Source organism: Palaemon carinicauda, chromosome 17, assembly GCF_036898095.1.
Source record: "Palaemon carinicauda isolate YSFRI2023 chromosome 17, ASM3689809v2, whole genome shotgun sequence".
NCBI classification, from domain to species: Eukaryota; Metazoa; Arthropoda; class Malacostraca; order Decapoda; family Palaemonidae; genus Palaemon; species Palaemon carinicauda.
In genome coordinates, this window is record NC_090741.1 from 52149070 (window position 1) to 52161569 (window position 12500).

Here is a 12500-nt window from a genome sequence, read left to right on the forward strand (position 1 = left end):
TGTTGCAATCTCGACAAGATTATCAGCCTCTTTTGATGACAGGTTGACACTGACCTTTTCTATATCTACTTTATCTGTAACAAATGGATTTCTAATCCACTCAAAGCTTGGGTCTGGTTCTTCAAAATATTTTCCTAACTCCGAGTGAAGGCCTTGCAGATGGGCTTTGAAAGCTTGTGTTGTGTCACCATCTAGCTCTTCCTTGGAAGTAAGCAGGAAATCTGCTAATGAAAGAAAAGACTCAAAATCTTTGCGGTCAATGCGGCTGCACCACAAGTCCAGCTTCATTCGTGTTGGCTGTATTTTGTCCTGCACTTTAAAGATGGTAGTATCTTTTCCTTGCAAAGACAGATTCAATCCGTTTAGTGTACTGAAAATATCAGACAGGTATGCCAGTTTTGTGAGCCACTGGGTGTCATGCATTCGATTATAGAGGTCATGACGTTCATACAAGAAAATTTGCACTTCCTCACAAAGTTCAAAGAGACGGGAAAGAACTTTTCCCCGTGTCAGCCAGCGAACCTCTGTATGGTAAAGGAGTTTTGTGTGTTCGCTTCCCATCTCTTCAAACAGAACTGTAAATAAGCGGGTGTTCAGTGCTTTCCCTTTGATGAAATTGACAATTTTTACTGCCTCTTCCAGAACTGTTTTAAGGCAGGTAGGCATATGTTTCACAGCAAGTTGTTCACGGTGAATGCAACAATGTGTTGCCTTTACCTGTGGTACAATGCTTTGTACCCGACTCACTAGGCCCCTTAGTTTACCAGTCATCGCAGTTGCACCATCTGTGCTGATTCCAACACATCGCGACCAGGAGAGTTCATTTTGGACAATAAAATCGTTAGCTACATTAAAGATAGCCTCTCCTGTAGTGTTTGTAGGAGGAGGACGACAGAAAAAAAATTCATCATGTACTTTCCCACAGTAAATGTACCTAACAAAGCACAAAAGATTTGCCTCGTTCCCTATATCTGTGGACTCGTCCAGCTGTAGTGAAAAATACAGACTCTGCTGTAATTGTGACACCAGCTGAACTTTCACATTTTCAGCCATTGACGTTATCCTTTTCTTGACAGTGTCGTTGGACAAAGGTATCTTGTTTATTTCTTTACTAGCCTTTTCTCCAAGCATGATCTCTGTCATTATCTTGGCTGCTGGTTTGACCAAAGTCTCGCCTATGGAATGCGCCTTTCCTGTTTTTGCAATTAATAACGACACTTTGTATGAAGATTCAGTGACCTTTGCATTTTCTCCAGGTATAAAAAAAGATGAAGCTTCCTTTTTTCTGTGAATATCAAGTTCATTACATTTTCTTTGAAAAAATTCTATGGGTTTTCCCACATATTCCTTATGTCTGGACTCGAAATGTCTTCTGAGCTTTGAGGGTTTCATAGCCTCATTAGCTAATGTTTCATAACACAAAACACACTGTGGGATAGGATCCTCACTGTTGCCTTGCCAAAAAAATCTAAGTTTCAAGTAATCACTGCAGTATTTACGCTTCTTTTTGGCTGTTTCTTGGTGTGTTTGCTTGTGCCCTACAGTGGTAACCGAGGCATCTGTACTGCTTTGGTTTGTGTCAGCGGTGTTCCCTTCGTCCATGGCATCTGCGCCTGCCTCCAGTAGCTTGAGCTGAGTTGCACTGTTAGCATCATTTCTTTCTTCTCTAAGGCCAGTGCTGTCTTGGTTGTTGTTCTGGAATTCAGTTTTTTTCTTTGTAAGTGAGCCTGTCTTGAGCCACAGATCCATTATCCTGATGCTAAAAAGTAAGCTAGGCTGTTTTCTGATGTTTATCCTGCAAGTAACTTGGCGAGGTCACAAGGTCTATTATTCGAAATTCTAATCTCAAAAAGGTAGGTAATAACGTTTAACAAATGGCATATAAAAAATCAGTATGTTGTCATAAGCATCCAGATGATTTTCTTACCTACAAAGAGGAGCACAAGCAACTGCCGTGTGTTCCTCAAAGCAGCCTTAACATCAACTGATATGTGGCGGGCGGCCGCACCACCGGGCATCAGTCAGAACAATGTTGCCAAATCATAAACATCACTGCCTTCTATAAAGCTGTTTTTTGTTTTTTTTTTGTGTGTGTCTTTTTCGGAATTTCGTTGAGGATTTCACCCCAAGGGAGGAAGGCGGCATTACTTAAATTACTTCCATCCCAATGTGACTTGGCAACTGTAAAAAGCCATCAGGATTTGGTGCTACAAAAATAGGAATTTAGGACGTTTTGGCCGAAAATTTGACTGAAATCGATATTAAAAATTATCCTGCGGACCCCTTGGAATATTCCACGGACCCCTGGGGGTCCGCGGACCACACTTTAAGAAACACTGCAATAGAGTATAGAATTGATAAAGCCACAATAAAAGTTACGGAGCAATTTCCTATAATTATTCACGGGTCAAAAAACGAATAGGAATAAAAGGATAGTAGAATTAAAAGTACCTATCTTCACCAGGTTATCTTGAGTATTTAAGTAAGAAATGTTCTTCAATGTCTATCGTCATTTTATATTTCACACTCATCCTGTTTTAAAGTTTTTATATGATAATAATAATTATCAATCCCCCATATTCACATAGTTTTAACATAATATTCCATCTATATTGGAACCTCAACAATCATACCAGCTACTTCATCTAGTGCTGCCATCTGTTGGTCGTTTAAACCACAACCATCATACCAGTTTCTTTACCTAGTGCTGCCATCTGTTGGTCGTTCTGGAAACAACCTAAGGGTCCCTGCAGAAATAGTGACTTCCAGACTTCATAGTCCTTAACTGGTAAATCAGGAATCTAAATGTTTCGTTGGAATAACCGGTCGCTTAACATACAGTTATCATATTAAATCGTAAGTGTGTTGTTAGTCGACGTTTAGTGAGGCTGTAAAACTTCTACGTTCGTTGGGGTTTTTTATGGTATGTATTGTGAATAGTGTGTTTTCCTTTAAAATCTGGAATCTGTATATTTGGTGAAATATTGTTCCTTTTGATTTTACAAGGTACTTAATTTTTTCTATATATGATCATTGTTTGTTTGCTTTTAACTTTCTGTACGTCTTATTTCAAAGTTTGTTTTTCAAGAAACTGCATCTAATTCTGTATTGCAATAATTACTCGTTGAAAGAACTTATCCAACTGATAAGAATTAATCTAGTGTAGCTCCTAATGAAATTCATAAATTCCAGGGTTGACTATTTGCTGCACTTTTGACTTCCTCGCACTACCAGAAATGAAGTCACGGTTTATTCCGTTGGTAAATATAGCTTTACTCTAAATATAAAGGTAAGAAACTTTCCTATTTGTTGTCATAACCATTTTCTTTGTGCAAGCTTATCCTCCCCCATTCAGGGGCGGCGCCCCTGAATGTGGCGGAGGATTTCCCCTTGGTGTATGTCAGACCTAGTCTGACATACACCAAGGGGGGCTTGCACTTTTTCTTAGTTTTAAGGTCTTAGTTTTAAGGACTTAGTTTTAAGGTCTTAGTTTTAAGTTCTCAGTTTAAGTTCTCATGGCAAGTGATTTTATTTTCCTTAGCCTAATTAGGTTAGGATTTTGGTCTGTTTACTTACTACTTTATTAAATTGGAACTTGAAACATTTAAAACAAACTTGACAAGATGGCCAACTTGGTAGATCACTTCTAAGTATCTTAACTTTCGAAGTTAGGATCTTAGATAGTTAACTTATTACTTTACTAAATTAGAATCTAAAACATTTAAAAATAACTAGACTAGTTGGCCAGCTTTGTAGGTTTTTGCTCTTAGAAGTAAAGATAAGATTTAAGACTTTACAATTTGGACTTTTTTATTTTTTTTTTTTTTTTTTTTTTTTATTTTTTTTTTTTTTTTTTTTTTTTTTTGTAGCTCTTTCTATAATTGCGACCAGCTTGTAAAACTCTGTACCAAATATTGCAACAAGTTATTAGATTTTAAGCCACTAATTTTTAAGACCTGCAAACTTTAGTCATAGCTTTTGTTCCGATAAATAATTTTTTTGTTCCATTAAGTCTTGGCATCTTAGGTTTTTTTTTTATTTTTATTTCAAACAAACCATTCTTACAATCTTCTAACAGTTCATTTATTTGGCAGGTAATTTTGGCCAAGAGTTGTTCAGCTGCAGTCTATCTAAATTTCTAAATGCCAGAATACTTTCAATTGCTGGTAATTTTTGGAAAGGATGGATTCGGCATCAGTTTGCCAGACCTCAACGAAACTACTTAGTCATATTTGACTGAAGCTTCATCAGCGTCTTCATTAACAGCTTCATTTAAAAGCTTTTAATTATTTACCTCCCTCGGTAAGTTGGTACTGGAGAGGAGTACAGGAAACTTTGAAATTTGGTTGGAGCAGATATATGTAAATTTGAATAAAATCTGATTTTTCGAATAAAATTTGAGGTTTTTCTTTGTTGTATAGTTATGGATTGGAGTCCCATTAATTGGAGCCCTATTGATTGGAGCTGAATTTTTGATTCTCTATTCTTAATGAGTCGAAATGTAAGTATAATACTTAGGCACAGATCTTGTGATTTCAGTCAACTATGCTTTTATTAAAGGAGGGAAAAATAGCCCAGTGAGAAAAGGAAATAATTAAATAAGATATAACTAGTAATGAACAATAAAGTTAAAATATTTCAAAAACTTCAACGTTTAACAGATATTAAATATATTAACTATAAAAGACTTGGCCAGCCTGTGCAACATGAAAACATCTGTTGCAAGTTTCAAGTAAAGTTCTACTTATTAAACTACTCAAAAGGAAGATCATTCCACAACTTGGTCACAGCTGGAATAAAACTTCGAGTAATGTTGTATTTTGCTTTATGAAGGCATGACTATTGGAATTAACTGCATACCTAGTTCTAGGTTTGTGAGACTTAATGCCATTATTAAGTCTTTCGTACAATCTATACCGGTCTGTAATATGCACAACACTTTTTTTAATTTTGAAAGGTTTTAGTTATGAAATCTTTAAATATTCATACAATTATGGTGGCTACAGTTCATGAACTAGTTACTGAGTAATTTTGGTTGATGACAGACTCGTGTGCCATTTGTTGTTCAGCAAATCTTAATGCTATGATGAACCTTTTGAGTATTTTTGTAGGCACCTAGTATACATTATCATTATCAAGGTGTACAACATACAATAGAATGTAAAGAAGGGATTTTATACTGTATTTCTTGTCGTATAATCTTTGCACGTTCCATATCAAACTTTTTGTTAAGGTTTTGGCTTATGGTTATGAAAAGTGCATGCACTGAAGGAGAGTAATTATAAATAGGCACATGAATGTTGTCTGTCCTATGTCTAGATAATAAAGTAATTTAGTCTAATATATATCATACTCTACCCTACTATCAGTTATGTCCACTGCTATATCTCCTGTAATGTGGTGGCTGTTTATAATTCTTATTGGAGACTGCATTATGTCCATATCACTTGAGGTATGACGAGATTATCAAAACAACATAGTTAAGGCGTATAAACCTCCTCAATCTGAGTTTGACTGATTTGGTCGCTTCATTTTCTTTAAGTCAAGCCTTTTTTTGGTTTTGCCATCTCAAGTTGTTCAGCCGTAACAGACCCCATGATCTCAAAGTTTTGGGGAGAGGTGACTTTATTTTATTATTTAAATTGAGAAAAAAAGTCTTTTTTGGAAGTAACTTGGAAAAATACAAGGATCCTCTACACTTTTGATTATGCTCGAAGGGCAAACAGTGATACCAGATACCATTCTAAAGCCCCTTCCACACGATGGGCAAATGCACGACGGGTTGACACTGTTACCAATCTTTTATGGTTGGCTATCATTAGTGTAGATGATGTCATAGATTTAGAAACCATGGCCAAACCATCGAAGTGTCTGTACCCTTTGTTGAGGCACTAGATGGAGTCCTGAGTAGGCACCACGTTGCCTGTCAATTCTTGACTGCACTCTGCGTTTTGCCCTCTTCCCGGTGTCTGGCTCAAATCATACATTTGCCTACTGGTGTCCACTACCTGCCTTGGACTAATTGATCTGGTAACACTTGTTTTAAAGAGAATTATGGGGAAATGTGCCCGTTCTATAGTGCCTTAGGAGGGTGAGTGGAAGGCAGGAAATGGATCTCGGAAACAAAGATGCAACGAACAAACATTAACCTTAGGCAAGGTTTAATACTAAGAAGTATAATGCAGTGGCTGCTATTGTAGTTATGAAATTATGAACTACTATTTTGTGGATGCTTTGGCAAATGTTTCTCGCCTATCGCTTCTAAGCAGTTTGGAAAGTATCATCTTTTCCGAAATTCATCCGTCACATGTATCCACTCTAATGACAATGTAGACGTCTGTGTAATGTATAAAGACGATGAAGTCAATCTCTCTCTCTCTCTCTCTCTCTCTCTCTCTCTCTCTCTCTCTCTCTCTCTCTCCTATACGTTTATGCATATTAATCGTTGCACATGAAGTAAAATTTCCTTTGAATTTATGCGAATGCAAACCATTGTCCTTTAGGTAGGGAGTATGTTTTCATGCTAAGTTGGATGGAGTGAAGTAAAATTTTCCTTTTTCTTTAACATAAAATTAAAATGATCTGGTCGGAGATGTGATCTATCTTACACCAAAAAGACCAGTAATATATAATTTATTATCTGAAAAGTTTATTTCGTCTCACTTTATTAGGAAAGCTTGGGCACACTGTAGGATATGAACAAGCGTATATTTATAAATATCATCCAGTGATCAACATTATTCACTTTGAGCTTTCAAAGTGAAAATATTACCACAAATCATGTTTCTAGTAGAAAGTCTTTGTAGCCAAGGAACAAATTCCTTAGTCCCAAAAGGCTCGAGCCTTTGTTGCTATGATAAAATCAGCACAATCAGAAATTACCTCGATGTCCTTATAACCACGAAGAATAACAACATAAAGACTACAAATTTGAGAATTCTGATCAGTTTTATACTCCTGACGATTTTGTACTTGGCCATCCATTCTATTTCTACACACAAAGCTTTGAACTTCTAGAATTCTTCTGATTCATTTAAAAAACTAACACGTGTATCCTTACTTGTTTACTTGTTTTGGGTTTAAATCCAAGCCTCCACTGAAGTCGAGTGAACTACTTCTCGGGCGGGTCCATATCAATCATCTAACATAACATTTTCATTATAACTTATACAATTCTTTGACTGTAGCATCTTCCAAATCATATGATCTTGTGAAAAGTAATGTCTTTAGTTAATTCTTAAATTCAGTCGGCAGTTTATTATAATGGCTAGGCGCACAGTAGCTAAAAGCCCTTTCACCAAATTTACTCTTTGTTCTTGGTTCAGATAGTCTATGTTTGTCACTCATGTGTCCTATGGTAACATATGTTTCTAGTTCAATTTTTTTTTAGGCATTCTTTTTTATATTTTGGTTCATTTTGGTTCAGTATCTTAACGTTAGTAATAGTAGCTTGTATTCGATGATGAGTATTTAATGTTTATCTGTAATTCTACATCCAAAGCATTGCAGCATCTTTAATTCATACTATAATAATATTTATTTTGTTCTGTCTTAAATAGCTATTACATTGTAGAATCTAATGAACATTCTTTCGTTTCATGACTACCTGTAGGATGTCACAGCATTGGAACCACTCAGCATTAATACAAGAGGAGAAGACAGAAGTGTTGGATTAAGGCAAATAGGAGACAGGAAATCAAACTACGGTAAGGTGCAGAAATCAGGTTAGAAATCTAAATTTCATTTCATTTATTATATGGATATTAAGGACTGCAGCAAGCCGCCTCCACCATGCTTGGTTAGCAGTCTCTCATACTTCAGTGGTTCCCGAACTATTTTTCTGTCATTTTACCCTACACCCAGTTCAGATTTCCCTTTAGATATTTATTGGGTAAAAGTAGTCAAATACTGTTATTAGTTACTAATTCATTTCAAAGGTTTAAAATTATACTGATAAACATATACTGCATTTACATAGTAAAGTGGATAGAGAGTGGTCAGTTATAACTAATCGTATAGTCATAAGGAATGTTTAGTAACAACTAGGACATTTTCTTGCTCTTCTACTTTAGAATTACATTAATGAGAAGGTTGAAATTGATTCTTGTGAACCAGCCTATCAATATCAGCTAGTTTCAGCAAGCGTGCAACGTATGTCACATTCTACCTCGTGCAATTTTCATGTTTTTGGATTGATTATGAGTAGTCTGGTCCTCCGTTTACTGACTTTATTTACAAACTAAAACGGTTACCCTTGACCACAGGTATTCTTAAACACCTCATGTTCTTCTCGGCCGCAAGTATTCTTATACACCTTAGGTTCTTCTCGCACACAAGTATTCTTTCACACCTGAAGCCTTCTTAACCTTATTTGATCTGGTAACACTTACCCACCATGTGCAGACATAGGATATCATCTGTTACATCACCTTACTTTCTTTTCACATACTTGCAGGTAAAGTTAATGGTTTGGGTATTGAATACTGTAACTTATCCCTTCATTCAGGTAAGTGTCATAGACTATTCCATTCATGCGTTCACTATTTATAAGCAATGGTTATCCTTTCCAATTCCACACTAGCCATCCCACCTCTCTCTCTCTCCCCTGTTCTCCAACTCTCCTTCTGTCCCCTGATCCTTCTCTCACTCCACTCTCTTCATCCTGCTTTCCATCATTCTCTGCCCCTTACTCTCTCCCCCTTACCAGTCTATCCCCCGTTTTCTTTCTCCATCAGTTCCTTCCCGGTCTCTCTCTCTCTCTCTCTCTCTCTCTCTCTCTCTCTCTCTCTCTCTCTCTCTCTCTCTCTCTCTCTCTCTCTCTCTTTTCAACAGCCCCATTTCCTATTATTTTCTTCGTTTATTACCTTCCAATCCCCTTCTGATTTTTACTATCAATATGGCAAAACAGGATTTTGGCTACCTAACTCACCGTAAAACAAAAACACGTAAAACAAAAGCAAACTTAGCTTTTTGTTCTACCGTCTCTCTCTCTCTCTCTCTCTCTCTCTCTCTCTCTCTCTCTCTCTCTCTCTCTCTCTCTCTCTCTCTTTTCTTCTCGTGAAACATGGTTCTCTGCTTTTATGCCTTTCAACTCTTCCTGTCACAACAGCGAGTCAGCAATTATGTATCCAGATTTTTAGCTGATTTTACTACGTTCATGTTCGACTTGTCATAAAATCAAAGTTCTTGATGAACTCCACATTTGCTGGTGCTACTTATCTTTTTGTTTACCAAAGTCTAACTGCTCTATTTGTCATCAGCACAAACGGGGTGGAAATTTCTCCGTCTGTAAGTGGAGATTTGTTGATCGTTGAATCTTAGTTCAAGGACAAATTTTAATCCTAAAAACATCCATTGTTTGTAGAATATGTATTCATAGATATATATGAATAGTCTTTGTAAAAATTCAGAAAGCGTTATGGGGCTCAATATTAGTGCTTTATGATGTCCAAGGCGAAGAGATAATGTGTTATGAATATTTATTACCTATATCTAAATCTATTCTATTAGTAACAACAAAGTCTACTATACAGTTAGAATTTTCTTTTATTTTACCGTAATCGGATTGCTGTATAAACAGCAATTTTAATTCAATGTTTTTTTCATCATTTATCTTCTTTTTCCAGAAATAATATATATATATATATATATATATATATATATATATATATATATATATATATATTCATATATATATATCTATATATATATATATATATATATATATATATATATATATATATCTATACATATATATATATATATATATATATATATATATATGAATATATATATATATATATATATATATATATATATATATATTTATATATATAGATATATATGTGTGTATATATATATATATATATATATATATATATATATATATATATATATACATATATATATATATATATATATATATATATATATATATATATATACATATATATATATATGTATATATATATATGTATACATGTATATATATATATATATATATATATATATATATATATACATATACATATATATATATGTATACATATACATATATATATATATGTATACATATACATAGAATAAAATTCCCAAAACAGAGCGTAACAGATCGTAAATTTTCAGGTGGTACCTGACCGGGAGACAGTTTAATGAAAGTCTACTATGTCTTTTTTTTTTTGTTTTTTTTTTCTTTTTTTGCTGAGGCCATATGCCGTTAGGCTGATATGCAATTCCAGTTGACTTCGGTGCAACATTGACGCTATTGGAAACCGTTGAGTCTCACCCTTTGTTCACTAGAGGGAGAAACAATGGCACTGACTTATTCTTCTTTTCTCATTTGTTTTAAAATATTAAAAATTGGGGTCGATTTGGAGGAAGTAGAAAAACTTTGCATTGTTGGAAATTGTTACCCTTCCACGTTTTCTATAGAGAAGAGTGGATTGGAAATAGGTGTTTTTTAAATGTTTCTCAAGAATTGTGTATAGGAAATAGCTATCTTTTAGGTTTTTTTCTGAAGAAGTGTGGATTGGAAATAGGTGTTCTTTAGTTCTTATCTCAAGAATTGTGTATTAGAAATAGCTACCTTTTAGTTTTCTTCTAAAGAAGTTTGGATTGGAAATAGGTGTTCTTTAGTTTTTCCTAAAGAAGGATAGACTAGAAATATCTATTTTTTAGTTTCTATAAAGAGGGATATATTTGAAATAGCTATCCTTTAGGTTTTCTAAAGAAGTGTAGATTGAAAATAGGTATTCTTTAGTTTCTTTCAAAAGACGTGTAGATTGAAAATAGGTATTCTTTAGTTTCTTTCAAAAGACGTGTAGATTGAAATAAGGCATCCTTTAGTTTTCCCAGAGAAGTGTAAATTGAAGTTAGGCATTCTTTAGTTTTTCTCTAAAGAAATGTTTATTGATAATAGGTATCCTCTAGTTTTTTTTTTTTATTCAAGAACTGTAGATAGAAAACAGGCATCCTTTAGTTTTTTCTAAAGAAGTATAGATCTAAATAAGGTATCCTTTAGTTTTTCTAAAGAAGTGTAGAATAATAATAGGTATCCTTTAGTTTTTTCTAAAGAAGTGTAGATCTAAAGAAGGCATCCTTTAGTTTTTCTAAAGAAGTGTAGATTGTAAACAGGTATCCTTTCGTTTTTTCTAAAGAAGTGAAGATCTAAATAAGGCATCCTTTAGTTTTTCTAAAGAAGTGTAGATGGAAAATAGGTATCCTTTAGTTTATTTTACTAAGCAAGTGTTGATAGAAAACAGGTATCCTTTAGTTTTTTCTAAAGAAGTGTAGATTGTAAATAAGCATCCTTTAGTTTTCTCAAAGACCAGAAGAATATTATGTTCAACAGGATTGTATCCAGGGGTACGCTTCCTTATCCCATATTCCCCACTTCCCTATCCTTATCTTAGTAGTACTAGGATGTCATGAACGTGTTTTAATCCTTCATGGACACTATCAACATGATTTGGTTACCCCAAAATCATATACAGTAACAAGGAAAAAAATTAATCATAAAACTGCTTGAATTCGTATCTAAATGAAAAAATCTCTCTCTCATTGTGATATCATTTCAGAAATGATATACAAAACACTTCCAGAATTTTCATTTAAATTTTCATTTAGTTTCTAGTTTACAGCAAACTAGAATTCGTCTCTAAATAAGAAAATAATTATCTGGTAAGATAGTTATTAATTCCATTGTTAAATCATTTCCGAAAGGATATAAACAAACTTCCAAAATTCCTCTTAAAATTTTGATATAGTTTCCAGCAAACCAGAATTCGTCTCTAAATAAAAGAATAATTCTCTCTTGTAAGATAAAGTTATTAATTCTATTGGGATATCATTTCAGAAATGATATATTTTCTAGCAAAGTAGAATTCGTCTCTAAATCATAATACCTTTCTCTACATTAGGATAAAGGTATCAATTCCATTGTAATATCATTCCAGAAATGATATAAAAAAAAACTTCCAGTAATTCCCTTCACATTTTCATATAGTTTTCTAACAAAAAAAGATTTCATCTCTAAATGAAAAAATAATTCTCTCTTGTAAGGTGTTATGAATTTTATTGCGATATCATTTCAAAAATAATATAAAAAACAAACTTTTATAATTTTCTTTAAAATGTTCAAATATTTTCCAGTAAACTAGAATTCATCTCTAAATAACAAAAAAATAATTATATCTTGTAAGATAGTTATTATATCATTACAGAAATTACATTAAAAAAGATCTTCCACAATTCCTCTTAGAATCAAATATTTTCCAGCAAACTAGAATTCATCTCTAAATAACAAAAAATAATTATATCTTGTAATATAGCTACTATATCATTACAAAAATTATATTAATAAGATCTTCCACAATTCCTCTTAGAATCAAATATTTTCCAGCAAATTTGTCTCGATTATGGAGTTCCAGCATCCATCCCTGGAACCTCCCGACAGCTTTAAGTAGTGGATGACGACTGGAAAGGTGTTAGGCTCATGAATT

At 33.9% G+C, this 12500-nt stretch overlaps 1 protein-coding gene across 1 annotated transcript in view; it reads right to left on the bottom strand.

The window, feature by feature from the left end:
* The window catches only part of LOC137656359 (zinc finger BED domain-containing protein 5-like), a 2031-nt gene extending 282 nt beyond the window's left edge, over nt 1–1749 (bottom strand). Inside the window, exon 1 of the mRNA XM_068390532.1 lies at nt 140–1749. Coding sequence (XP_068246633.1) covers nt 140–1749 — 1610 coding nt within the window. The remainder of the gene's footprint in view (nt 1–139) is intronic.
* Between the last annotated feature and the right edge of the window lie 10751 nt (nt 1750–12500).